This window comes from Bubalus bubalis, chromosome 4, assembly GCF_019923935.1.
Source record: "Bubalus bubalis isolate 160015118507 breed Murrah chromosome 4, NDDB_SH_1, whole genome shotgun sequence".
Lineage (NCBI taxonomy): Eukaryota > Metazoa > Chordata > Mammalia > Artiodactyla > Bovidae > Bubalus > Bubalus bubalis.
This window is the reverse complement of record NC_059160.1, coordinates 105,250,667-105,276,684: the sequence shown is the minus strand read 5'-3', so window position 1 is coordinate 105,276,684 and position 26,018 is coordinate 105,250,667. Positions and strand designations below refer to the sequence as shown.

General features: G+C 36.5%; 1 protein-coding gene and 1 non-coding gene across 5 annotated transcripts in view; both read left to right on the top strand.

The window, feature by feature from the left end:
* Positions 1-26,018, top strand: part of LRRIQ1 (leucine rich repeats and IQ motif containing 1) — a 227,517-nt gene that overhangs the window by 79,141 nt on the left and 122,358 nt on the right. For all 4 annotated transcript variants that reach the window (XM_044941866.1, XM_025284377.2, XM_025284378.2 and 1 more), the window contains 4 exons: positions 3,887-3,980; positions 18,238-18,417; positions 20,996-21,445; positions 25,031-25,241. In XM_044941866.1, the coding sequence (XP_044797801.1) occupies positions 3,887-3,980; positions 18,238-18,417; positions 20,996-21,445; positions 25,031-25,241 (935 nt within the window). The remainder of the gene's footprint in view (positions 1-3,886; positions 3,981-18,237; positions 18,418-20,995; positions 21,446-25,030; positions 25,242-26,018) is intronic.
* On the top strand, positions 13,387-13,493 carry LOC112584753. Its single transcript, XR_003109160.1, has one exon. It is a non-coding gene; the product is annotated as a U6 spliceosomal RNA (small nuclear RNA).

The window sequence follows — 26,018 nt, the reverse complement described above, 5'->3', positions numbered from 1 at the left end:
CTTTAGTTCCTCTTTGCTTTCTGCAGGTGGTGTCATCTGCATATGTGAGGTTATTGATATTTCTTCCAGTAATCTTGATTCCAGCTTGTGCTTCGTCCATCCCTATATTTCACATAATGTGCTCTACATGTTAGTTAAATAAGCAGGGTGAAAATATACAGCCTTGATGTACTCCTTTCCCAATTTGGAACCAGTCCCTTGTTCCACGTCCAGTTCTAACTGTTGCTTCTTGACCTGCATACAGGTTCCTCAGGAGGCAGGTAAGGTAGTCTGGTATTCCTATCCCTTTAATAATTTTCCATAGTTTGTTGTGATCCACACAGTCGAAGGCTTTGACACAGTCAATAAAGCGGAAGTAGACGTTTTCTGGAACTCTCTTGCTTTTTTGATGATTCAGTGGATGTTGGCAATTTGATCTCTGGTTCCTCTGCCTTTTCTAGATCCAGCTTAAACATCTGGAAGTTCTTGGTTCATGTACTATTGAAGCCTAACTTGGAGAATTATGAGTGTGTGAGATGAGTGCAACTGTGAAGTAGTTTGAGCATTTCTTTTCATTGGGATTGGAATGAAAACCGACCTTTTCCAGTCCTGTGGCCACTGCTGAGTTTTCCAAATTTGCTGGCATATTGAGTGCAGCACTTTCACATCATCATCTTTTAGGATTTGAAATACCTCAGCTGGAATTTCATCACCTCCACTAGCTTTGTTCATGGTGATGCTTCTTAAGGTCCACTTGACTTCACACTCCAGGCTGTCTGGCTCTAGGTGGATGATCACACAGCATCTGGTTATCTCAGTCATTAAGACTTTTTTTTGTATAGTTCTTCAGTGTATTTTTGCCATCTCTTCTTAATCTCTTCTGCTTCTGTTAGGTCCATACCATTTCTTTCATTTATTGTGCCCATCTTTGCTTGAGATGTTCCCTTTGTATCTCTAATTTTCTTGAAAAGATCTCTAGTCTTTTCCCTTCTATTGTTTTCCTCTGTTTCTTTGCATTGATCACTGAGGAAGGCTTTCTTATCTGTCCTTGTTATTCTTTGGAACTCTGTATTCAGATGGATATATCTTTCCTTTGCTCCTTTATCTTTAGCTTCTCTTCTTTTCTTACCTATTTTTAAGGCCTCCTCAGTATACCATTTTGCCTTTTTGCTTTTCTTTTTCTTGGGGATGGTTCTGATCACTGACTCCTGTGCAATGTCACGAACTTCTGTCCAAAGTTCTTCAGGCACTCTGTTTGTCATATCTAATCCCTTGAATCTATTGTATAGTAGTAAGGGATTTGATTTAGGTCATACCTGAATGGGCTAGTAGTTTTCCCTACTTTCTTCGATTTAAGTCTTAAGTTTGCAATAAGGAGTTCATGATCCGAGCCACGTCAGTTCCTGGTCTTGTTTTTGCTGATATAGAGCTTCTCCATCTTTAGCTGCAAGAAATATAATAAATCTAATTTCAGTATTGACCATCTGTTTGGGGCACTCTGATTATAAAGTTCCTATGGAAATTCATGTACAAATACTTTCATAACATAAGTTTTCAGTTTTCTTTGATATATGTTTAAGGATGTAATTACTGGATAATAGAGTAGATGCATGAAAGTCAAAGTGAAAAGTATTAGTCACTCAGTCATGTCCAACTCTGTGGCCCCATGGACTGTAGCCCTCCAGGCTCCTCTGTCCGTGGAATTCTCCAGGCAAGAATACTAGAAGTGAAGTGAAGTCATTCAGTCGAGTCGGACTCTTTTCGACCCTGTGGACTCTAGCCCATCAGGCTCCTCCATCCATGGAATTTTCCAGGCAAGAGTCCTGGAGTGGGTTCCCATTCCCTTCTCCAGGGGATCTTCCCAAGCCAGGGATTGAACCTGGGTCTGCTGCATTGCAGGCAGTTTCTTTACCATCTGAACCACCAGGGAAGCCCCTGTTAGTGCATTTTTAACTTTACAAGAAACTAATAAAACTGTTTTCCCAAATAGTTGTAACATTTTACTTCCCCACATTAGCGTTCCGATCACTCCATTCTATAGGGTTTTGGTATATCCTTGTATTATCTCGTTATGGTTTTAGTTTGCACTTCCCTAATGGATAATGATATGGAGCATCTTTGCATACCTTTATTGATGGTTTCTGTATATTGTTTTGTGTGTTTTCAAGTATCTTACCATTTAAAAAATTTGGCTATTTGCTTTTATTGGTTTGAATAAATTATTTATGTATTCTGGATGAAATTCTTTGCCAGACATATGTTTTGTGGGTGTTCTGTCCCAGTCTCTCTTTTACCTATTAATTTTGTTAAGTGTATATTTAGATAAGCAGAAATTTAAATTTTGGTTTAATTTTTTATTTTTAATAACTTTTGCTCTCTGTGTCCTTTGTAATATTTTTCTACATCCAGAATGAGATGGTTTTCTATACTTTTTAACTTTCTTATAAAGGTCTTGTACTTAAGTTTTTACTTTTAGGTCTATGACCTACCTGAAATTAATTTTTACAAATGGTGTGGAGTCAAAGATGAGTTGTTGAACAACTAAACAACATTTAGTTTTTCCAGAAACATTTCTTGAACAAACTGTTTTCATCATTGATTGACTTTGGTGTCTTTGTGAAAAAATTGATTTCCATTTGGTCCACCTTGATCTACCTTTTAACTGATTTTCTCGTAATGATAGATGATACTTTCCTGTTTCTTTTTAATGTCCAATACTTTGTAACTGTATGCTGAGCATTGTTCATACTACAAGTTTACTGAGACCAGCTATTGTTATCTCTCTTTTAAAGTGTAGTAAATGTAATTCTAGCAGGCAGTTAAGGTATTGATGGATAATTGTGTTTCTGTCAACCTTAACTTCATTCTCTCCTAGGGCAAATCATTTTAATTTTCAACTCTCAATGCATTCCTCTACCTCTGGGCATTGTCTTCACTCCTAATACATGGTCTTTCTGATTTTGGCTGAATCTCTTAGATGCTGTATTCGGTTCTTATCTGACTGGGCTAAAATTCCAGTGTCTTTCCCTGGTGCATGAACTATAATGTCATCACTCAGCTCTTAGCCTAATAGCAGGTTAACTTTGCTAGGTGTTTCAGAATGTTGCCCTGTCTAGCACTCGTCCAAGGAGCGGTGGTAAACCCTTACATATACTTTTTTCCCAATTCTCTTCCTACCAACATATATACACTCAGCTTCTTCTCAGTACTTTTCACCATAAATTCCAGCCTCATGTCTAAACTTTGCCTCATCACTCAACAAAACAGCCTCTTTGCTTGATTTCCACTTTCTTGCTCTAAAGTGGCTAAATAATTTTAGGCAAAAAAAAAAAAAATTGTAATTGTCAGCTCACCATGTGTGTTTGCTGTTTTCTCCCAAGTCAGGCTTAAAAACAGGTGCTTCCTGTTTATTGTCCAGTTTTATGATTGTTTTCTGTGGGAGAGCAATTCCAGTATAAATTACTCTTAATGTACCCTGGATTGCTGGATTGACCTACTGTTTTTACTTTTGAAAGTATACATGTAATTCTGTTTAGGCAAATGTTCAATTTTTACCACTATCCAATTACTTTTGACTTTACTTTTTTATATGTTGTGTTAACGATCTGGCAAAGCTTGCTCTAAGCTGTTTACATGCTCATTTAATTCTCACCCTATGAGATAGATATAAACCTGAGTTACCAAGCAATTGTATGATTTGCATAAATTCACACAGCTGCTAAATGGTAGAAATATGTATTATGATAGCAGAGTCTCTTCTTAATATTGTCTTTTAAAAACATATTATGTAGAATAAATAATTTTTGTGTTTTTCTTTAATAGTCAAACATAAAATGGTCATTTATGTATAACTATTTTTCTTTATCTGTAACGCCTCATAATAATTTTCATTGTTTGATTTCTATAGATCTTACAAGTGCCATAAAGTGGTTTGATGCATGCTTTTCTCTCCATGAATTGTCTCTCACTGGAAACCCACTTCTTCAAGAAATAAACTGGAGGTAAATAAATATTGTTGCACCCTATGTATGTACTTTATTATAATTGCAGAGAACACAATTTGATGAAAATTGTTCTGTGTATATTATTAATAATTGCCTGGGAAAAGTGAATAAAGAACAATTCAAAAGTTATTCTAAATAGAACAATTTTATAAAAATAGTTTAAGAAATACCTTCTGCCTAAAATAATTTTTTGTACATGTAAGAACTAATATAAATTTGAAATGATAATTCTGATCCATACTACTGATTATATGACAATTTTAGTATGATGTTGACTTAGGTTTGTGTTTATAGAAAAGACATTTATGTGGAATTACTTTTTGAGTCATGTACATCCCATAGTTTGCCATTTAAAATTATTTCCTTTCTGGTAATAATTTGATTTTGTTTTTATTTTCTGAAAAGAGAAAGTTGGTGTCTGTTAAAGTATGTATTATAAGCATGTGTGAATTTAGCCTCTATTTGGAATACTGCAGTAAGTACCTAGATGTAAATGAAAAAATATACTTCGTGATTTTTTAAATGAATTTTCTTTTTTAAAAAGTTCTCTAACCTGAAATTCTCAAATTATACTAACAGCATTTTCCCTAAGATAGCCAACATTGTAATCAGTTTTTTTGAAGTAATTTACATATAATAAAATTTATCAGTTTATTTATGAATATGAATATTGTATAGAAATCATCAAATCATTTTTATCACTTTGAAAGTGAAACTGAAAGTGAAGTTGCTCAGTCATGTCCGACTCTTTGCGACCCCGTGGACTGTAACCTATCAGGCTCCTCCGTCCATGAGATTTTCCAGGCAAGAGTACTGGAGTGGATTGCCATTTCCTTCTCCAGGGGATCTTCCCTATCTTCATCAAACCCTGGTCTCCCACATTGCAGGCAGACGCTTTACCATCTGAGCCACCAGGGAAGCTTTTTAATCACCTTGAAAAATTAACTTATTCCTCTTGGTGGTTAGTCCCCTCTTCAAGTATTTTATAACCCCCTTCCAATACTTTAAAAATGTCTCTCTCTAATTTACTGGTCTTTTAAGAGCTTTTCCCATAAATTGTGATGCTGTAGCATGATGCTGAGTATCAGTAGCCTGAGATGATAGTGCTTTTGTCTTCTTTTTGACTTGTGCAGGGCCTCCACCTCTTTTGGATCCAGGCATCTTTTCTGGATCTTGGCTTCCTTAGATACCTGCTTTCCTTTGACTCCAAATCACCAGAGATGGTGCGTTGAGCATAACACCTGTACTTAAAACCTGCCTAGCACTCTGAGGAAAGCTTGCTGATTATCTTCCTGCTCCACCCACCCCAAAAGCAGAAAACAACAAAATCAATAATGTGCTAATTTGTTACTATAAGCATTAGTGATGATTTAGTCTCTAAGTCATGTCCTACTCTTGCGACCCCATGGACTGTAGCCTGCCAGGCTCCTCTGTCCATAGGATTTTCCAGGCAAGAGTACTGGAGTGGACTGACATTTCCTTCTTCAATTACAAGGACTGCTGCTGCTAAGTCGCTTCAGTTGTGTCCGACTCTGTGCGACCCCATAGACGGCAGCCCACCAGGCTCCCCCGTCCCTGGGATTCTCCAGGCAAGAACACTGGAGTGGGTTGCCATTTCCTTCTCCAATGCATGAAAGTGAAAAAATAAAGTGAAGTCACTCAGTCGTGTCCGACTCCTAGCGACCCCATGGACTGCAGCCCACCAGGCCCCTCCTTCCATGGGATTTTCCAGGCAAGACTACTGGAGTGGGGTGCCATTGCCTTCTCCACAAGGATTAGTTGTACATAAATAGATTTGTAATGAGAATAAGTAGGTTATTCAAAAGCATGTATAATCATTGTAGGACTGATTTAAGAACTACAAAATACCCAAAGTAGAACTTCTATAATATCTAGTGGGGTTTGGGTTTTGTTTTGTTTTTAATGACTGTTTGCAAGCTATTACTATTAAATTCACAGACATCAGATTAATCTGAAAAACCATGTTATTGTTGGTTATGGTAGGACTTCTGTTATGGTTTGCAACAAGTGATGTAATCTCTGCTGGGTTTTAGTTTGTAAAATAAATACTAATATTAACCTACCTCAAAACTTGTTGAGGATTTGTGAAATACTGAGTAAATGCCCAAAATAAAATATTGTTATCTTTTTATTAAAAAAAAAAGTCTCTCCACTGTCTTATGGCTTTCACTGTTTCTAAGGAGAAGTCTGTGGACATTCTTGTCTTCATTTCTCTGTCTCTGGGTACTTTTAAGATTTTATCAGTGGTTTTCAGCAATTTGATTATAATGTGCTTTGATGTGGTTTTAGATAGATTTACTCTCCTTAGGATTTTTTCCTTGTTTATCTGCTTAGCGTTTTTCTAATTGCTGTAGATTTGTCTTACCATGTTGTGTTAGTTTCAGATGCACAGCAACATGATTCAATTATTTGTATGGGTGTATTCTTTTCAGAATTTTTCTATTACGGGTTATTATAAGATATTGAATATAGTTCCCTATGTTATGCAGTAGGTCCTTATTGTTTAGTTGATACATAGTAGTATATATCTGTTAATTTTGTTGTTATTCAGTCACTAAGTCATGTATGACTGTTTTGCAACCCCATGAACTACAGCCTGCCAGGCTCCTCTGTCCATGGGATTTCCCAGGCAAGAATACTGGAGTGGGTTGCCATTTCCTTCTCCAGGGGATCTTCCTGACCCAAGGATCAAACCTGTGTCTCTTTTGTCTCCTGCATTGGTGGGCAGATTCTTTACCACTGAGCCACCAGGGAAGCCAACTCCCAGTGTATCCCTCTTCCCTGCCTTTATTCTTTGGTAACCACAAGTTTATCTTCTAAGTCTGTGAGTCTATTTCTGTATTGTAAATAAGTTCATTTGTATCACTTTTTTGATTCCACATATAAGTGATATAGTATGATATTTGTCTTTGTCTGACATACCTCACTTAATATGATAATTTTTAGTCCATCCATGTTGCAATTCTGCTTAGAATTTATTGAACCTCTTGGATATTGTGGATTTATAGTTTCCATAAAATTGTGAAAAATTTTGGCCATTGTTTTTAAGTATTTTTTTCTGCTTCCTTCTATCTTCTCCTACGAGAACTCCAGCTTCACCAATATTAGACCACTTGATGCAACCTTGAAGTCACTATTGCTTTGTTCTTATATTTATTGTTTTTGTTTTCTCCTATATTTCAGTCTTACTAGTTATTGCTGTAGCTTCAATTCCCCTGATGTTTTCTTCTTGTGTAACTGCTCTGCAGTTAATCCCATCTAAACTGTTTTTCAGTTCAGATTAGATGTTATGATTTTCATTTCTACAAATTTTCTTTATTTTTTTTAACATTTACAGTTTCTCTCTTAATCATGTTCATATATTCCTGAATCATCTTCAACATATGGATAATATTTATAATAGCTGTTTTAACATCTTTTCCAATGAGTCAACTCTTCGCATGAGGTGGCCAAAGTCCTGGAGTCTCAGCTTTAGCATCATTCCTTCCAAAGAACACCCAGGACTGATCTCCTTTAGAATGGACTGGTTGGAACTCCTTGCAGTCCAAGGGACTCTCAAGAGTCTTCAACACCACAGTTCAAAAGCATCAATTCTTCGGCGCTCAGCTTTCTTCACAGTCCAACTCTCACATCCATACATGACCACTGGAAAAACCATAGCCTTGACTAGATGGACCTTTGTTGGCAAAGTAATGTCTCTGCTTTTGAATATGCTATCTAGGTTGGTCATAACTTTCCTTCCAAGGAGTAAGCATTGTTTAATTTCATGGCTGCAATTACCATCTACAGTGATTTTGGAGCCCCAAAATAAAGTCTGACACTCTTTCCACTGTTTCCCCATTTATTTCCCATGAAGTGATGGGACCAGATGCCATGATCTTAGTTTTCTGAATGTTGAGCTTTAAGCCAACTTTTTCACTCTCCACTTTCACTTTCATCCAGAGGCTTTTTAGTTCCTCTTCACTTTCTGCCATAATGGTGGTGTCATCTGCATATCTGAGATTATTGATATTTCTCCTGGCAATCTTGATTCCGGCTTATGCTTCTTCCAGCCTAGCATTTCTCATGATGTACTCTGCATATAAGTTGAATAAGCAGGGTGATAATATACAGCCTTGGCGTACTCCTTTTCCTATTTGGAACCAGTCTGTTGTTCCATATCCAGTTCTAACTGTTGCTTCCTGACCTGCATATAGGTTTCTCAAGAGGCAGGTCAGGTGGTCTGGTATTCCCATCTCTTTCAGAATTTTCCACAGTTTATTGTGATCCACACAGTCAAAGGGTTTGGCATAGTCAATAAAGCAGAAATAGATGTTTTTCTGGAACTCTCTTACTTTTTCCATGATCCAGCGGATGTTGGCAATTTGATCTCTGGTTCCTCCGCCTTTTCTAAAACCAGCTTGAATATCTGGAAGTTCACGGTTCACGTATTGCTGAAGCCTGGCTTGGAGAATTTTGAGCATTACTTTACTAGCATGTGAGATGAGTGCAATTGTGCGATAGTTTGAGCATTCCTTGACATTGCCTTTCTTTGGGATTGGAATGAAAACTGACCTTTTCCAGTCCTTTGGCCACTGCTGAGTTTTCCAAATTTGCTGGCATATTGAGTGCAACACTTTCACAGCTTCATCTTTCAGGATTTGAAATAGCTCAACTGGAATTCCATCACCTCCACTAGCTCTCTTCGTAGTGATGCTTTCTAAGGCCCACTTGACTTTACACTCCAGGATGTCTGGCTCTAGGTGAGTGATCACACCATGGTGATTATCTTGATCAAATCAGACAGTGATCAGAAATTATAAGTATTTAAAGAATGTGTGTGTAGATGTGAAAAGGCCACGTGATTATGTTTCTAGACATAATAGAAACATTTTGCCAGCTTGGTGAAGGACTTCATCTTCTGGAATAGAAACAGTCAAGGTCCCCAGACAGGTGCACTAACTTGCAATCTAGGACTGCTTCTCTTTCATTGAGATTTAGAGCACTAATCCCCAAGTTTGGGTCCTCACTTCTCAAAACCCATAAAATGAGTGAAGTTATGTCTGAAGGACTGTTTGACAGGTGATATTATTTATTATAAAGATGTCTAATGGGTTGTTTCTAGAGAGATATTTTTATTTTCCCAAGTAACTATAGAGAATAAGTTATAGAATTGGCATACAATGACAAATCAGAATGGCAGTTGTGTACATTATTCAGAGCAAGGGGATAATGGTTTTACTATTAGGTGTTGGGCAAATAGGGCATGAATTCTGTAGCTGATCTGGTATCAGTTACCATCTGAACAGCTGCCATGTTGCAAGTTGTAGCAGTTTAAAGCAAACCTATGTCCTGAATAATCTTTTATTTATCTTTTGTTATTTTGTTTGTAGAAAACATCAACACTTATTTAATTGAATAAAATATGCTTGTTGTAAAACCTACTGATATAACCTATTGTAAGACATATATAAAGATAATATTCACATTTTACTGCACTTAATATATATACTTTATAGTTTTAAAGAAATTACTTAATTAGAAATAATACTGAGAGAAAATAGAATAGTATTTATATGTACAATTATTTAGCTATTATATTGTCTATGTTTAAATTAGTCTTTGTGAACTAGAACAATACCAACTTGTAAATTTTACCTATCAAATTTCATATAGATCCAGTTGCCCTAACACAGCTTTCATAATTTTAAGAAGAGATTCACTTATCTAAATAGTTTAAAATCTAGTGATCTATAAAATATGGATTTGTTAATGAAACGATCAACTCAAACTTTTACTAGTGTGTTCTGCTGAACTTTACATAACCCCTTGATACCAGCAAAGGGATTAGTTATAGATTTTCCCAATTGGCTTCTTACTTTCATGTCCAGCCAGTGATAACACGAACAAAACTGATGTACTAAAAATTCTCTTTTTAAAACTTAATCCACAGACTCAGTTTGGAATTTCCTTTGGGAATGTGTTTCATTCATGAATGATTAATAGAACTTCTTAAGTGACAGAATATTCACCAGGAAGTTTTCACTAAATGAAATATTGATTCAGCCCTTGACTAGGAGGAGTCCAGCTGGAAAAACTAAGGCTGAGATCTCACAGTGTCCTTATACTTCATTTCAAACATGAATCAACTTGTTACAGCACTGTCTAATATATTTATCATCGAGTCTTTATAAGGCTGCATTTGATTTTAAAGCCAATCCCTGCACTACTAATTTATACAAATCTGACTACTGTTCCTTAAAAAAAGATTCAAGAAAAAAAATTGTTGAAATAAACCATTAGCTCCAATCTGGATATTTATTATGTGATTCACAGATTTCAAGACACTGTCACGCTCTTCAAGATCCCACCAAACTACGTGTTTACACCCAAAGATTCAAAACATCTAACTAAAATAACCTGGGAACTATTTTATGTAAAGGTGATGAGTGTAACATCAGAATATTCCAAACATAAAAATTCAAGGTCTGTTGTCCCCCATTCTCAAGAATTATTACATGTAGCTAAAATATTGTACTTAATGAGTCTGTATCAGTAACTATTAATATGTCCGACATATAGCATTTGATGATAAAGCTGTCACTTTTCGTGTACTAACCTGGTGTCGATTAACATCTCAGTAGCCTCCACATGGTAACAGTGGCACCGCCTAGAAACAACTCTGCCGCCTGCGTTAACTCTGAACGTACCTTTCATTACTCTGGTTGTCTGGGAAGTAAACACTTATTTTATTAAATAAGATATTTGTGGCAAAATAGTAATCTGATCCTTAATCAGATAAAACAAATTCTAATTTTTTTGCCCCTTGGATGGTATGGGTTTATTTGGTTAAAATGGCTCTCCATTCCAACCTCAATTATTTCTGAATAGAAGTAATTGCTCAGAAATATTCAGACACATTTCTGAATTGTTTCTTTATCTATTTGGTATGTACTGTTGAATTTTAGAGTTACAGGGATAGTTCTCTAAAAACACCTTCATACCATTTATATAAAACTAATGGCAATGTTAACCAGTGACATATCATTGGAATGTTACTGCCCAGAGACCACAGTGTCTCTTACTTTAGCAAATTCTTCTGATATCATTGATATATAGAGTATAAGTTTCCTTAAGAAAAATGCAAGCTATTTTTTTAATTTAAGATAATTTATAACTGGTTTGAGTTTCAGGTTTTTTTTTACACTTCAAACTTGACCATCTCTGATTTTAGCATAACATGCTGTAGTCTATTTTCTTCCCAATGTATTGATTTTATTCTTTAAAGTGCACAAGAAAGACTGAATTTAAACATATATATATACACACACATTTCCCCGAACTTGTCAGTAGAGGTCTATGTGTAGCGGAAGACTCTTCATTTCAAAAAACATCCCAAGCACGGCTGAAGAAGTAGTTCAGGGACAAGCTTTTCAGAAACACTACCCTGGGGGTTGGAGACCCACAAAAAAATCTTCCTTGAATTCTCATCTCAATTAATTTAGAGAGTCACTAAGGCAAAGACTTAGACTTCCCTGGTGGCTCAGACGGTAAAGCATCTGCCTACAATGAGGGAGACCTGGGTTCGATCTCTGGGTCGGGAAGATCCCCTGGAGAAGGAAATGACAACCCACTCTAATATTCTTGCCTGGAAAATCCCATGAATGGAAGAACCTACAGTCCATGGGGTCGCAAAGAGTCCGACACGACTGAGCTGCTTCACTTTACTTTAAGGCAAAGATAGATGTGTTAGGCCCTGAGGCTCTCATGTGAGCAGCATGAGCATCGCCTTCTTTTTTACTGACTCCTCATTTAGCCGTATTGAGACCTGAAAGACGACTGCTCACAGGTGTCTCACAAGTATTACTGCATCTGCACTGTCACCATGGGTCCACCATCCTGGTGAAAAGTTTTGTGTATACAACCACTTAGTGAAATGATTATACCCTCAAGGAAAAGATAATTAGCTTTACCTAACCCCTAAGAATGCAACTTATAATAATAAGATAATATGCTTTATTAATTTCCCTTCCAAGGTATGCATATGTGTGCAGTTGCTTCAGTTGTGTTCAACTCTTTGAGACCCAGGGGCCGTGGCCTGCGTGGCTCCTCTGTCCAGGCTCCTCTGTCCAAGGATAGTCATTCCCTTCTTCACGGGATCTTCCTGACCCAGGGATCAAGCCCATGTCTCTTAAGTCTCCTGCAGCGGTAGGCAGGTTCTTTACCACTAGCGCCTCCTGGGAACCTATTTCAAAGACTGGAGCCTGTCCCTGGCATAACTCATTTCATCAGCTGATCAGGTTCATTCTGGAAATCAAGGTATCAGATTGATATTTGCTTGGTACCCAAAGAATTAGAAATGTTGCTATTCTCAAGAACTATTTCCACCAAGTTATTAAAAGCCTTTTATTTGCTCTTCTATAATTTACGGGATTTAATTTTTTTTTAATTTACCAGTAATAGAGCATTTTTAAAGCATTATGAACACCAGATAGTCTTAACTTTCAATACTCTCTACTATAACCTCTCAAAAATCATTTTTTCACACTTGACATTTTATAATTATAATTAAATAAGTTATTTTGACATCACAGTCATATCTTAAAGAATCCAACTGGGTATTTTTATGAATAGTTAGAATACAATGTTGCTGTCTTAGTACTGTAATAAATTATTTGGTAGGATTGACTATTTCCTTGCTTTGATGAAAAAGTGAAATTGAAAGTCACTCAGTTGTGTTCGCTCCAGTACTCTTGCCTGGAAAATCCCACGGGCAGAGGAGCCTGGTAGGCTGCGACCCTTAGGGGTCGCTAAGAGTCGGACAGACTGAGCGACTTCCCTTTCACTTTTCACTTTCATACATTGGAGAAGGCAATGGCAACCCACTCCAGTGTTCTTGCCTGGAGAATCCCAGGGACGGGGGAGCCTGGTGGGCTGCCGTCTACGGGGTTGCACAGAGTCGGACACGACTGAAGCGACGCAGCAGCAGCAGCAGCAGCAGTTGTGTCTGACTCTTTGTGACCCCCTTGGAGTTTCTCCAGACCAGAATACTGGAGTGGGTAGCCTTTGCCTTTTCCATGGGATCTTCCCAACCCAGGGATCGAAGCCAGGTCTCCCACATTGCAGGCAGATGCTTTACCCACTGAGCCACAGGAAAGCCTTAGTTAAAGATTTCCTTTACATTTAATATTGTATCTCTGAGGTGAATGCCTCTGCTTACCTTATCACCTGTGATGAATAGCTATTATCTTAAGGTAACGTTCTGCTTTTGAATCATATCTTCAATGACTCTAAGCAGAAACACAATATATGCCAGATATGTAACCCTTTGTGGTAAGCATTATAGGTAGTTTTTGAATTGATAAGCATTCTAACTTCAAGCCACTTCAAAAAGTTAAAAATAATGCTAGCTTCAGAAGCACATATACTAAAATTGGAATGATACAGAGAAGATTAGCATGGCCCCTGTGCAAGGATGACACATTAACTCACGAGCAAATCTATATTTTGTAGCATGTAAAATAGATAGCCAGGGAGGATTTGCTCTAGGACTCAGGGAACTCAAAACTGGGGCTCTGTGACAACCTAGAGGGGTGCGATGGGTTGGGAGATGGGTGGGAGACTCAAGAGGGAGAGGATGTATGTATAGCAATGGCTGATCCATGTTGATGTATGGCAAAAGCTAACAGAATATTATAATTATCCTTTAATTAAAAATAAATAACTTTTTTAAAGCTCAAAATATATGGGCTCAAATTTTTAACAGCTTAAACTCTTTATTATTAGCAAAGCTTTTATCTGCTTCTTAACATTGTAAAACATTTGATAATTACCCTGAAGAACCAAATCTAAATCTAATTTTTTTTCTCTTATTTGTTATCTGTAAGGGGGAAATAAGGCAGTATTTCTGGAGTGGTTGGAGGAGTGTAGGGAGCTAGTCAGCTCTGTCCCCAGGAAATGGAAAACTGTAGTATTCTTCTATTTTGTTTCATTGAAAAAGATGTATTGTACCTCTCTTATGATGACTTTTATTTAATACCAAGGCTACCAAGATTATAAACTATACACAAGATGCATTATGACTTTGGTTAGCCTTATGCATTTTTGTCTTAATGGACTACTTCCTCCATTAAAAAATAATTAAAATTAAATTTTACAACTGTGTTTGCACAAATAGCTATATCAATCCTGACTATACAACCTAGATAGAAGGAAAAATGGTTATTAGGGCTTTGCCTTCTTAACTCTTAGCATTTTAGTATTCTTACCCTGCCATCAGGGTAGAGTGTTTCATTTAGTGTTTAGGAACTGTTTGTTTCATTTTTTAATTACCAAAATTTATTTTTAGAGCAATTTTAGGTTAACAGCAAAGCTGAGCAGAAAGTAGAGAAAGCACACATACCCCCAGTCCCCACACATGTACAATTTCCCTCACTGTAAACATCCCACACCAAAGCAGCATACTTTTACTTTTTGGCCATGGTGCAGGGCATGTAGAATCTTTGTTCCCTGACCAGAGATCAAACCTGTGTCCCCTGCATTGGAATCATGGAATCGTAACCACTGGACTGCCAGGGAAGTCCCAAAGCAATACACCTTTTACAGTCAATGAACCTACACTGACACATATTTATCACCCAAACTCCATAGATTTATATTAGACTTCACTCTTGGTGTTTTACATTCTATGGGTTTTGAATGTGCTATGACATGTGTCCACCATGTGGTAATGCATAGAGTCATTTTACTGCCCCAACAACTCTCTGTGCTTTGCCCTTTCATCCCTCCCTCTACTTTAACCTTTTGTTGTTGTTGTTCAGTTGCTCAGTTGTGTCCAGCTCTTTGCAACTCTTTGGACTGCAGCACGCCAGGCCTCCCTGTCCATCACCATCCCCTGGAGCTTGCTCAAACTCATGTCCATTGAGTCAGGGATGCCATCCAACCATCTCGTCCTCTATCATCCCCTTCTCCTCCTGCCTTCAATCTTTCCCAGCATCAGGGTCTTTTCTAATGAGTCGGCTCTTAGCATGAGGTGGCCAAAGTATTGGAGTTTCAGCTTCAGCATCAGTCCTTCCAGTGAATATTCAGGATTGATTTCCTTTAGGATATACTGGTTTGATCTCCTTGCAGTCCAAGGGACTCTCAAGAGCCTTTTCCAGCACCACAGTTCAAAAACATCAATTCTTTGGCACTCAGCCTTCTTTATGGTCCAAATCTCACATCCATGCATGACTACTGGAAAAACCATAGTTTGACTAGATGGACCTTTGTTGGCAAAGTGATGTCTCTGCTTTTTAACATGCTGTCTAGCTTAGTGATAGCTTTTCCTCCAAGAAGCAAGCATCTTTTAATTTCATGGCTGCAGTCACCATCTGCAGTGATTTTGAAGCCCAAGAAAATAAAATCTGTCACTGTTTCCATTGTTTCCCCATCTATTTGCCATGAAATGATGGGATCATCATTTGCCATGAAATGATGGGATCAGATGCCATGATCTTCATTTTTTGAATGTTGAGTTTTAAGCCAGCTATTTCATTCTTCTACCTTCATCTAGAGGTTCTTTAGTTCCTCTTTGCTTTCTGCCATAAACGTGTTGTCATCAGGATACCTGAGGTTACTGATTTTTCTCCTGGAAATCTTGATTCCAGCTTGTGCTTCATCCACCCTGACATTTTGCATGATGTACTCTACATTTAAATTTAATAAGCAGGGTGACTATATATTGCCATGATGCACTCCTTTCCCAACCAGTCCATTGTTGCTTCTTGACCTGCATACAGGTTGTTCAGGAGGCAGGTTAGGTGGTCTGGTATTTCCATCTCTTTAAGAATGTTCCACAATTTGTTGTGGTCTACACAGTCAAAGACTTTAGCTTAGTCGATGAAGCAGAATTCTGTTTTTCTGGAATTCTCTTGCTTTTTCTGTGATCCAGTGGATGTTGTCAATTTGATCTCTGGTTCCTCTGCCTTTTCTAAACCCTGCTTGAACATCTGGAAGTTCATGCACTGTTAAAGCCTAGCTTGGAGAATTTTGAGCATCTCTTTGCTTGCTTTAACCCCTTAAAGCAACCATTAATCTTGTTGTCTACATAGTTTTGCTTTTTTTCCCAGAATGTAGAACAATTGGAATTATACAATATATGCCTTTTTCAGATCGGCTTTTTTCACTCAGTAATATGCATTTGCATTTCCTCTATGTTTGTTCATGGATGGATAGCTCATTTTTTTTAATGCTAAATAATTTTATACTGTATGAATATATCACAGTTTATCTTTCAGTTCACCTACTGAAGGACATCTTGGTTGTTTCCAATTTTTGGCTGAAACAAATAAAACTGCTATAAACATATATGGGCAGGTTTTTGTATGGACATGCATTTTCAGTTCATCTGGATAAATACCAAGGAGACTGATTGCTAGATCAAAAATAAAGATGTTTAATTTGGTAAGAAACCACCAAACTATCTTCCAAAATGTCTCTCCCATTTTTCATTACCACCAGCACTTAATTAGAATTCCTGTTTATCCACATCCTCACCAGCATTTGGTGTTATCAGTATTTTGAATTGTGGACATTTTACTAGGTAGGTAGTAGTATCTCATTGTTGTTATAATTTGCAATCCATTAATTAATGCTTGTTTGTCATATTTATATATTTTGGTAAGATGTCTTTAATATGTTTGGCTCACTTTTAAACCAAGACATTCATTTTCTTATTATTGAGTTTTAAGCATTTTTTTTTGTATATTTTGGATAACAGTAATTTATCAGATGTGTCTTTTGCAAATATTTTCTCCCAGTGTATGACTTGTTATTGAATTGACAGTGTCCCTAGGTGTGGGAATTTTTAATTTTAATGAAGTTCAACTCATCAACAAATTTTTCATAGATATGTCTTTGGTATTGTAGCTAAAAAGTCATCACCATACCCAAGGTCATCTGGATTTTATTAGATTTTTTTTCTTATAGGAGTTTTAGGGTTTTGCACTTTGCTTTAAAGTCTGTGATCCATTTTGAGTTAATTTCTGTGAAGCTTAAGAGGTCTGCATCTGGATGTTTAGATTCTTTTATTTTTTTGCACAGGGGGATGCTCAGTTACTCTAGCACCAATAGTTGAAAAGTGTTATCTTTTCTCCATTGTACTGACTATGTTGGTCTATTTCTGCATTCTCTATTCTGTTCCATCAATCTATTTGATTATTCTTTTGCCATTACTAAATTATCTTGATTACTGTAGCTTCATAGATTATTTTGAAGTCAGGTAGTGTTAGTCTTCCAAATTTTCTTCAAAATTAAGTTGGCTATCTGCCTCTTTTGCCTGTTTATATAACTTTCAAATCAATTTGTTGATATCCACAAAATATCTTGCTGATATTTTAATTAGATATGTTATATCTCCAGATCAAGTTGGGGAGAACTGACTTTTGACAATATTGAATCTTCCTATCCACAGATTTATTTTCCCATGGGACATCTTTCCATTTATGTAGGTTTCTTTGATATCTTTTGTCAGTGACTTATAATTTTCCTCAAAGGAACCGTTAGTTTTTTAGTAAGAAGTTTTACTCACTCAATAAGTTTAGTTTGCCCCTGTGACCATAAACAGCCTTGTGAAAGAAGCCTACATGCTTTCTTGCGTAAAGCTTGGGAAGTACTTCGAAGTGGCTGGGTTTGGTAGACCGCTTTTGCTTTCTGACCTGTTTTTTCGTAGCATTAATCTTTTAAATGGATAAAGGCTTTTGCTCATATTTTGGAGATTATTTATTATAATCCTTACCAAGATTCAAGGAGAAATATAATTTTGGAATTTCCAGATCATGAAATATTGAGTAATCACCACCCTTTTTGTTTTAACCCTATTTTCAGTATGTTTCATTGAGAAATGATCAGAATTCACACCTACTTCTGAAACAGACAGTAACTTTCAGTTACATTATCTTATTTTCGAAAGAGTGTACCTGATACTGTCTTTCTCATAATGCAGACTTTTATTTACTACTCCCAGCCCAAGTTTCCAGCTGCTTGAATTTACCATTTGTGGTTTAGAAGAAAATGATTAAATGTGTATCAAGAACTCTGAAACTTACTTGATACATGGCATGATATCATAATTTAAAAAATAGAATTTTCTCTATAAAATCAATAACTTCAGAGATATATTCTCTGCTTATATTGTTTAAATAATAGGCACATAAATTATTTTAGTTATAAACTCTCCTTTTCAAGATTATTAATTTTTTCCTATTTTTAATAGGCATTCTCTACTTAAGATATTACCTGCTCTAAGAATCCTCAATGGTGAAATGCTAACCTCTTGTACAGAACGTCACACTGAAGAACACTATCAACTAGAATTAGAGCATTTCCTGGAACATTGTCAGTCCCAAATTAGAGAATTTAACTTACTAAGTGAAAAATATATTACTGGAGACAGGTAAGACTGTTATCATCTTGTTGTAATTAAAAGATATAATGCAATTTATACATAGCATTTAAAATTTTTCTGATCAATACAGTACTACCTTTTTGGACTTTTACACTGTGTTTTAGGAATATTTTCCTCTTTAAAAAAGAAATTTATGAGTATCATCTTTTATTATTTGAAATGTATTAATCTGTATTTTGAGCATATATTAAAGGCTAAAATTAGATCAAAATAAATGAAAGCATGAAGATAGCTTCACACCAATATACAAACACTCATTCATTTGTTCATTCAATTATTCAGTCATACATTTATTCATCAATTATTGATGAACAAGACACATAAGAAGCTAAGTATTGCATTTTGGCCTGAAAGAATTCATGATTTCATTAAGAGAAAATTAGCTAAATAAGTCATTACAATGCAACAAGTCAAGTTTTATAAAACATATAATATTTATTATATATCTATTATATAAAGAATAATATTACACATATTTTTATGTATTAAGTTATTATGGGTGCATAGTGGAGAAAAGCAGTCAAGACATGCACATATTCAGAGGACAGAGGCTGAGAACAGAGTCCTAAAAATATATCAAAGCAAAAGAACTTCCTATCCCCCACCCTGAATTCTGAATTCAGTTCAGTTCAGTCACTCTGTTGTGTCCGACTCTTTGTGACCCCATGGACTGCAGCATGCCAGGCTTCTCTGTCCATTACCAACTTCTGGAGCTTACTCAGACTCATGTGAATCAAGTCAGTGATGCCATCAACCATCTCATCCTCTGTCATCCCCTTCTCCTCCTGCCTTCAATCTTTCCCAGCATCAGGGTCTTTCCAGTGAGTCAGTTCTTTGCATCAGGTGGCCAAAGTATTGGAGTTTCAGCTTCAGCATCAGTCTTTCCAATGAATATTCAGGACTGATTTCTTTAGGATGGACTAGTTTGATCTCCTTGCAGTCCAAGGGACTCTCAAGAGTCATCTCCAACACCATAGTTCAAAAGCATCAATTCTTCGGTGCTCAGCTTTCTTTATAGTCCAACTCTCACAATCATACATGACTCCTGGAAAAACCATAGCTTTGCCTAGACATACCTTTGTTGGCAAAGTAATGTCTCTTCTTTTTAATATGCTGCCTAGGTTGGTCATAACTTTTCTTCCAAGGAGCAGGCATCTTTTAATTTCATGGCTGCAGACACCATCTGCAGTGATTTTGGAGCCCCTCAAAGTCTGCCAGTGTTTCCATTGTTTCCCCATCTATTTGCCATGAAGGGATGGGACCAAATTCATGATACATGAATCCTGAATGTATTACTATAAATGAATTACACTTGATATATTAAAACTTTATTTTATAATTTATACTACTCCAAAAAACACAAATGAAAAAGAGAAATTATTTTATATTTTCATATGATGTCTGCATTATAAATGGAACAATGAAATGTGCTTCCAAATGTCTAAACTTAATTACTAAATTACATATTAAATTTTTGCTATTTGTACTGCTCATTCTATGTAAGAGTTGGTTTTTTCTATTTAAATGGTTTTTTAAAATATACTCTATTCAGATTATAAACATATCTTACAGCTTTATAAATAATTCCAATTGTTATGGATAGTTTACTTTGAATAAATAGCTTATTTTACATTTGTATTTTTGTAAACCTAAATTGATATCTCCTTGTGTATTTATGGTAACCTATGATTTTTATGTAAAGATGACTGTTAACCCTCGTGTTGAAATTTAGATTTACAGTTATTTTTAAGAATTTATTGCTATTGCAATTAAGTGTCACTTTAGAATTGGAAATTGACCATTTTTATGTTAGATCATAAATGGTGGTAAATTCAGCACTTAGCCATAAACAGTTGACATCTAATATTGAAGTGAACTTTTTCTGCATTATTCACCAACGAAAAGGATATATTAACATATATTAGAGGAATCTATGCTAATGTCTCCATTTGTAAACATAGAAAGTGTCTATCTCTACATTTTAGGAAATATAACTTTCTTTTCATTTGGAATACTTAAATCCAACAATTATTCAGGAGAATCATAGGCATTTATGTCTTAAAGTATTTGAATTATCTTTGCAACAGATATTTTTTTCCAGAGAAAAATGGAAATAAAAACTTTCCCATAATGTAAGTTATTTGTTTAATTGTCCAATACAAATATTTTGCATGGCAAAAGTCAGTGTACAAAGTACTTTTAATCTTGTTTCATAAATAACATCTCCATATTTAGGCAGCCATGATTTCTCATGTTTATGGCGGTAAAAGCATGGATTTTTCTCATTCACTTGTACCAAAAATACCTAGGATAAAAGTGATTCTAAAACTTCCAGATGTTTTGTCTGGATTAATGGATTGAGATTAACTACAGAAATATTTTCACTTTTTGTGCGTAATGAGATCAGTTTTTACAAAAACTATCAGAAATCAAGTTTTAATGAATTTTGTAGTAAAATTTAATATTCATGTCAGGCCACACAGGGATATTTTCAAAATCTGTACAGGTGTAACCATTTGCTGATATAATTCTTTTTATTAAATGTCCTCATTATTTATTTGCTCAGAAATATATTCACCTTGGATGTTGCACAAAATCTCTGCTATTATTTTAAGAAACTGATGACACTTAGTAATGAATGTCGATGTGTGCATGAACATGGGGATGTAAGTGTGACCAGGAGAAGTGAATCAGAAGCCCAGCAGAATCATTTGCCTCCTACACACAGTGATAGCAAACAGCAAAATAGAGTTCTTTACTCTTCTGCAAATGAATATAAACTGAACTCACCAGATATTTCTGAGAAATGGATGGACTCTGGCCCTAGTCATTCCTCATCAACCAACCCCTCCTTATGTGAAGATACAAAAGAAAGAAATCAGGAAGAAATAGTAGACCAGAAAAGAGAAGACAGCAAGACAAGTAGTTTCCCCAGCAAAAGAATACCATTCATTGAAACAGTAAGGACAAGGTCTCTACTGGAGAACTTCCAGAATACTGAACATCATGAAAAAATGTAAGTTTTATAGATCATTTTTCTTTTACCATTATGTTTTATTGTTTTTATGGATAATGATAATTTGGTAAAGGATTTAAATCCTATCATATTTCATGTTCATTTCCTTATGTTTTATGATATGCACAGATTATTAAATACAGTACAGATTAATTTGGTTGAATTTTGGCAGGTTCTTATTTAATCAACTAGTATTATTTAATTTAAGATGAGTAACTGTGAAATTATTTTTTCTGCCTTCTAATCTCTAAATAATTAAAAAGAACTTTTAATAAGAAATAAAGCAATCTCATTATTCTTAAAATACTGTAAAGACCTCTCATATGAGGGTCTTAGGACATGCTTCCAGGGAAGGTCAGAAAATCCTTCCTGCACAGGCCTTTTCTCAAATCCCTTGAGCTTAAAATAGTCCCTGGTAGCTCAGTTGGTAAAGAATCCACATACAATGCAGGAGACCCCAGTTCAATTCCTGTGTCAGGAAGATCCACTGGAGAAGGGATAGGCTACCCACTTCAGTATTCTTGGGCTTCCTTGTGGCTCAGCTGGTAAAGAATCCACCTGCTCTGCCGGAGACCTGGATTTGATCCCTGGACTGGGAAGATTCCCTGGAGAAGGGAAAGGCTACCCACTCCAGTATTCTGGCCTGGAGAATGCTATGGACTGTGTAGTCCATGGGGTCACAAAGGGTCGGAAAATGACTGAGCGACTTTCACTTTCACTAAAATATTCAGCATGCCAAATATATTGGTATGTTTTGGGGTAGTTTTAGCCAGGGTACCCTAGACATTACTTGTTTGAATCCTGTTAGCTCTAAACACTCCAGACATTGTCTATTAAAATTTCAGATAAACAACATTGAGCTGTTTATTCATGGTAAATAAAATTGCCAAATAATAATAAGAAAGGATGAGGAACTGAAAATATAGACAAACCAAAGACCAAAGAATAAAGGGAAAAGAAAATGTACGCCCACTTGCTGAACCTTGAAACACTGAACCATTCAGTGTTTCAAGGAGATTCATCGTCAGTTGTGCTGTTGTTTCCTAAGCATAATTTTCATATGTTCCTGTGCTTAGGGCATTGTTAGCATCATTGTTTTTTACTAAAAAAAAATATGATGCTGATGATAGTAATAATATGAACTGCTTTTCCCAACACGGAGAGCACCTAATAACATTCAGGAAGCCCTAAGTCAGCTTCTTTACCTTTTCCTGCTTTCTGTGTGGTGAAAAGCAGTCCCAGTGTTAGTGTTTGGAGAAGGCAACGGCACCCCACTCCAGTGCTCTTGCCTGGAAAATCCCATGGACGGAGGAGCCTGGTGGGCTGCAGTCCATGGGGTCGCTGAGGGTCGGACATGACTGAGCAACTTCCCTTTCACTTTTCACTTTCATGCATTGGAGAAGGAAATGGCAACCCACTCCAGCGTTCTTGCCTGGAGAATCCCAGGGATGGGGGAGCCTGGTGGGCTGCCGTCTATGGGGTCACACAGAGTCGGACGCGACTGAAGTGACTCAGCATAGCATAGTGTTAGTGTTACTGAGGAAAATATTCCTCACATACCTTTTTATTTTCTTCCTTGGGAAATTTTAAAGATAGTGGGCTGAGGAATTCAAGTGCTAAATGACTGGTCAGCTTTATAAGAAACTCAGGATTATAGTCTGTGAAACTTGCATGTATCTGTAGAGAAATATAAGGCACTGTCTCAGGTTAAATGTATTTTCTTACTAATCTTTCAACCTTTTGTTTTAAACAACTTTTCATTCTTTAGCAGTTATACATTGCAAATATGTTTTCAGATTTTCTTTATCACCCCAATATGGATTGGTATTATTGTGCCTTAAAAGTCCTAAACTCATTTTTTAATCTTTTTTAAAATTGTTTTATGTTGGAGCATATTTAATTAACAGCGTTGTGTTAGTTCAGGTGTACAGCAAAGTGATTCAGTTATACACATACATATATCTACTCTTTTTCAAATTTGTTAACTCATTTTTTGTCCAAAAGATGAAGGAATGAATTAATGGCTGAATGATCAAATGTGAATTAATTCCATAGCAAAATTTACTAAGTTCTATTTACCCTGGTATTTTTGCCTGGAAAACTCCATGGACAGCAGAGGCTGGCAGGCTATCATCCATGGGATCACGAAGAGTCAGGCATGACTGAGTATGCAAGAGCACCATTTACCCTAGTAGGAGGAAACATTTTGTTGAAACATGGTTTTTCTTCGTATAATGAGTACGAGTAGTTTATCTTAAGGCAGAAAGTTTTATCCACTAATTTAAATTCATAGCAAAATAGATTGAAGACTTCCACAGGCTTTACATAAAATGGTGGTGATGCTGATAACAATATTCATAACAACAGAAAATGATTACCTCATTCCATATTTCATGTATGTTGAGTTGCTTCATTCGTGCCTGACTCTTTATGACCCTATGGACCGTAGCCCACCAGGCTCCTCTGTCCATGGGGATTCTTCAGGCAAGAGTAATGGAGTGGGTTGCCATGTCTTCCTCCAGTGCATCTTCCTGACCCAGGGATCAAATCCACATTTCTTAAGTTTCCTGCATCAGCAGGTGGATTCTTTACCACAAGCATCACCTCAGAAGCCATCATTTCTGGCAGTTTATTGCTTAATTCCACTTTGCCTTAAACTCACTTTGTTTGAAATGAAAAAATTTATTTGGGCTCTGCAATTATAAAATTATTGAAAACTTTTTCAAGGGAGCCTGAGAAAGCGAATGTGCATCAGTCACTTCTCCTTTATATGTCTTTTAAAACTGAACTCAAGAGTCTGAAAAGCAATTAAGATAATAGTTAGCACTTTGACTATACCATGTACCATGATAATATTTCTGCAGTAATCTGTGTGGGAAAAAGCATATCCAATGATGAAGCATTAAATGATTAAGCAAACTGAGAACCCAATTACAGTCAACCTACATTGCTATTAAATTTTTGCTATTGTTGCTGGGCAGCTTATGGGGATATGGGAAAAACACAGTGTTGATTGATGGAATGCCAGATAATAGCCAATAGACGTAGACTGGAAAGATGTTAGAATTTACTACTGGGCTTGTAAGAGAATGATTTATATATTTGTCCATGGGCAGGGAGGAAAATGAACCTCACAAAGACCTGATGAGTCCTTATCTGAAAATGAAGGAGGGCCCTTCTTCCTCTCAAAACCTAATCTCCCCACTGTGAACAAGATCCCATCCTCTCTTGCCAACTCAACACTGACTCCTACCTTTGTCCCCCTCTTTGCATCATCACTTTTTCCCCCTTACTACTGGCTCAAATTCCCACTATCATACAAAGTCTTGGTAATATCATCCTCCTTAAAAGAAACAAAAATCCCTAGGACTCATATCACTAAGTTACTGGCCCATTTCTCTCCTTCAGATTTGAAGGTGTCCATATTATTTTTACTTCTATGACTACAGTTAAATAAAAGAGCAGGTCTTATTTTAAAATAATACTTTATATAGTCTAATTTACAAATAAATATAGCTTATGAAAATCTCTTATCTGCAGCTGTATATTATGGATACTAAAAATAATTTTTTCTTCTCTTAATAGTATGGCAGCTATGGTGATCCAGGCATACTGGCGTGGTTATATTGTGCGCAGGCAGATTCATTTCTCTGCAAAGCTACACCCTGCTACAATAGGACCCCTGACATCCGAGCCAAATTCTTGCATGGAAAACCAAACTATTTTAAAGAAAGAAAAAATTAAAAATACCATGAATATCCAAGAACAGAAGGAGAAGGCTGCTATTCTTATTCAGGTTAGTTTTAGTCTTTGGGGGGAACAATTAAGCTTGAGAGATGTGTTAGTTTTCTTTCACTGGGTTATTCTGTATAACAGGCAATCCCTGAATCATAGCAATTTACAAATACCTTGATTTATTTCTTACTCGTGTGACATGTACGCTGCAGGTGCCTGCAGGTTGACTGTGCTTCTACTTGGTATCTAGGCTGAAGGAGTAAGTCTGTAATTTGTAAATTCGTATGGTCAAGCTGAACCACACAATCGTATTAAAACTTATGCTCCAATGTGGCATTTGTCACATATGCTAACATTTGATTAGTCGAAACAGTCTCTCTTGGCCTCATCTGGAGCTATTTCTAGAAGCATGTTTCAGTTCAGTTTGTTTGTTCAGTCATGTCTGACTCTTTGAGACTCCATGGACTGCAGCACACCAGGCCTCCCTGTCCATCACCAACTCCCGGCGTTTAACCAAACTCATGTCCATGGAGTTGGTGATGCCATCCAGCCATCTCATCCTCTGTCATCCCCTTCTCCTCCCACCTTCAATCTTTCCCAACATTGGACTCTTTTCCAGTGAGTCAGCTCTTCACATCAGTGGCTAAAGTATTGGAGTTTCAGCTTCAAGATCAATCCTTCAAATGAATATTAAGGACTGATTACCTTTAGGATGGACTGACTGGATCTCCTTGCAGTCCAAGGGATCTCAAGAGTCTTCTCCAACACCACAGTTCAAAAGCATCAATTCTTCACTGCTCGACTTTCTTTATAGTCCAACTCTCACATCCATACATGA